Below are 3347 nucleotides of genomic sequence, written 5' to 3'. Positions count from 1 at the left end.
TTTGGTGCCTGTGAATACCATGTCTTACATGAAATATAATGAATATTTTTTCAAATGTATTCATGCATCTTTGTCTTCGTTGTGGCTTTGTAATAAATTTATTTATTTTTGTCAACATTTTTTTTTAGGGAATATACTTATTTGGTATTTTATGTTTTTACAAAATATCATTTTGGTACCCTCTGTTTTCAATAATGCTCATATGGTACCCTGTATTTTAAAATCGTACATATTTGATACCCTAAACTCAGATTTGATAGATAAAATTTTGTCAATTTAATCAAACTGCTGTCAATTATGTAAGTTACAAATTTAAATTTAATTACATAATATATAACTGATGACAGTTTGATCATATTGACAAAATTTTATCTATCAAATCTGAATTTAAGGTACTAAATATGTACGATTTTAAAATACATGTACCACATATAAAGCCTCAACATGTGAAACAAGTCACTTGCCTCCCTCAAGGTTTGAATGCATTAACAATGATTGACCACACCTTGTGCATCATACATTTATGTGTGACGTAATCATTTAACATATGTGAGAATCGATATTAATTTGTACTATTAATAATGTGTTACATTATAAACATTTAGCCTCTATGGAATTTTGTCCTAAAGGACATTAGAGAAGCTCTTCGTGGCCTACCCAATTAAATATATAATATTATGTTTTACGAGAATTGTTAAATTTGGTAGGAAGGACGAAGAAATGGATAAAAATATTTATGAATGAAGAATCAGATGAATTTTTATATTATTTGGTATTAAAAAGAAAGTGGGAAAAATAAATACAAAATTACTAAAACTATTCATTATAAAATTCACTTAATATTTTTTTTTAATTCTCTCCTCTACCTATTTTTGGATATATATATAAATATATATTTTTTAAAATGAAGAGAAAGCTCATCCCTGTATTTCTCCTATCCCTCTTGCCAATAATTAATTTTTGATATCCTCCAACGATTCTATCTCTTACACTCTCCATCTTCCAAAAAGAATCAATCATATGCCAAACATAGCGTTAAGATTCATAAATGAGTTTACTCGTCAATGTCGTAGCAACTAAGTCTTCACCATATTAAAATTAAAACCCAGCTCCTTCCTCAAAATCAAATCTCAACCATTAAAAACAAACTAAAAACTCGTAACCAGAATAGAATAGAACATAAATCTTCACTTCATCTCCAATGGCCGATTTTCCCGAAGGCTGCATAGCCGATATCATCTCCTTCACCACTCCTCGCGACGCATGCCGCCTCTGTTCGGTGTCCACCACCTTCAGGTCCGCCGCCGAATCCGACACCGTGTGGAGAAGTTCCTCCCGCCGGATTTCTCCTCCGTCATCTCCCGATCCACGCATCCTCCTCCTACTTTCTCTCGCCTTAAAGACTTGTACTTCTCCCTCTGCGATAACCCCTTGCTCATCGATGGGGATAGCAAGGTAATTTCATATGTAATCTCTTCATCTTCTTGTTGTTCTCCCTCGATTTTGTGTTTGGATCTAAATTGACTCTCTGATAATTGACATTGTTTACAGCTTCTCATTGCATAAAGAAAGTGGGAAAAAGTGTGTCATGATATCTGCGAGGGAGCTCGCTATTACTTGGGGTGATACCCCTCAATATTGGGCATGGATTCCTTCACCTGATGCTAGGTATATTTGTATATATATAATTCATTGTTGCTCGATCTTCTTTCATGAATTATGTATTGATTGAAATGAAACAGGTTTGAAGAAGTGGCTGTGCTGATCAGCGTTTGTTGGCTGGAGATCGTTGGGAATATCAGAGTTTCGATGCTATCTCCGTCGACATTGTACGCTGCATATATCGTCTTCAAGCTGACTGAATACATTCAGGGATTCGATACCCAAGTGGGAAACAGTGGAATTAGAGTTGTTGTGGGTAATGGAGGGAATGGTTGGGTCTGGCAAACAGCGGTTTTGGACGGCGATTACGATAGAGAAGAAGGCGGTGGCCATAATTATCCCAAGGAGAAAAGAGATGGGTGGATGGAAACGGAGCTGGGTGAGTTCTTCTACGATGGAGGAGAAGAGGGGGAACTGCAATTGAGCTTTGAAGATTTGAGTAGCCATTGGAAAGAAGGTCTCATTGTTCTTGGCTTCGAAATTAGACCAAAATAACTCTTTCTCGTTTATATAATTGTTCTTGTGTTTATGTTGTGTGTTTATGTTGTTTATTCACACTCTCTATATCTTTATTATTATTTTGGGAATTTCCAGCATAAGAGGCCCGTTTACTATCTAATAGTGTCCTTGTCTCTTTAAAAAATCAATCTCTTATTGGTCCAACTAATACTTATTAAAAAATCATTTATATAAATTTTGAAATTATAAAATTCATTTAAAAAAATATATTTTAAATAATATAAAATAAAATTCTAATTAATAAAAAAATTAAAAACATATTTTTTTCTATTTCTTTTTTCTTTCTTTCTTTCTCCTCTTCTCTCCCCAACATTTCAGATGCTTCTTTTTTTTAGTTGTTCACCTTCCTCATCTTCATCTTCTTCGCTTTTGAAATGGCCTATTGTTTTTCACCGCTGTCCGGAGCTTCGATCGGTGGATGACGATGGAGGAAGAGTTTCGATCTGTTTGAGGTGTGATGTGTTTGTGGCTCTTTTGATGATGGAAGCATGGACAACCATGGAGGAGGAGGAGGAGGAGCTCGGCGGCTTGGACAGAGATCGATGGAAGGCGACATCAGGATGGTGGTCCACAAGCTCAATGGTGAAGCGGGTCTAGGATCTTTTTTATAGATATGACTTTGTGCATATTGAACTCGGTTTAGATAAAAACAAATAGGTATAAAGTGCAATACTTTAAAAAAAAATTATAATTTGGTACAAAAGTGTTATATTTTGAAAATATTAACTGCTGAAAAAAAAAGATTGAGTATAAAAATATAACATTTTAAAAATATTAAGTATTTTAGTTGCAATTTAATTTTTCAAAAATTTAATAGCACACCTTGATTGTTTTAATAAGATTTTATTAAAATATTAACTTACTATTAAATTAAATTATAAGTAAATAATATTATGTATTTTTATTTGAAAATTTAATTATTTTAAAAGTACATGGTTATCTTGTTTTATTTAATTTTAAATGATTAATTAATATGATTTAAATAAAGTTATCTTATAAATAAGTTGACTAGAATAAAGTCAAAAGTTATCTTTGTTATTTTAGTAATAGTAGGGATTGATGTGAAATTTTACAAAATATAGGGTTATGTATGTTTGTTATCCCCAAAATTTCGTTCAATGATGTGGCAGATGGACAAGTGGCAAGGCATGGTCAATAAATGACAC

At 32.8% G+C, this 3347-nt stretch overlaps 1 protein-coding gene across 1 annotated transcript; it reads left to right on the top strand.

The window, feature by feature from the left end:
- The first annotated feature begins 916 nt into the window (after positions 1 to 916).
- Positions 917 to 2281, top strand: LOC133790588 (putative F-box protein PP2-B8). Its single transcript, XM_062228261.1, has 3 exons — positions 917 to 1455; positions 1552 to 1668; positions 1743 to 2281. Exons 1-3 carry the CDS (start codon positions 1202 to 1204, stop codon positions 2155 to 2157), a joined length of 786 nt encoding a protein of 261 aa, XP_062084245.1. The 5' UTR covers positions 917 to 1201; the 3' UTR covers positions 2158 to 2281.
- Positions 2282 to 3347: the final 1066 nt, after the last annotated feature.

The sequence above is a fragment of the Humulus lupulus genome, chromosome 7, assembly GCF_963169125.1.
Source record: "Humulus lupulus chromosome 7, drHumLupu1.1, whole genome shotgun sequence".
In the NCBI taxonomy this organism is placed as follows: Eukaryota; Viridiplantae; Streptophyta; class Magnoliopsida; order Rosales; family Cannabaceae; genus Humulus; species Humulus lupulus.
The sequence above is the reverse complement of the archived record's forward strand: the minus strand, read 5'-3'. Positions and strand labels throughout refer to the sequence as shown.

Coding starts and splice junctions, on each gene's coding strand:
- LOC133790588 (XM_062228261.1), top strand. CDS start 1,202: ATGGCCGATTTTCCCGAAGGCTGCATAGCCGATATCATCTCCTTCACC. Junction 1,456..1,551: donor TCATCGATGGGGATAGCAAG/GTAATTTCATAT, acceptor CATTGTTTACAG/CTTCTCATTGCATAAAGAAA. Junction 1,669..1,742: donor ATTCCTTCACCTGATGCTAG/GTATATTTGTAT, acceptor GAAATGAAACAG/GTTTGAAGAAGTGGCTGTGC.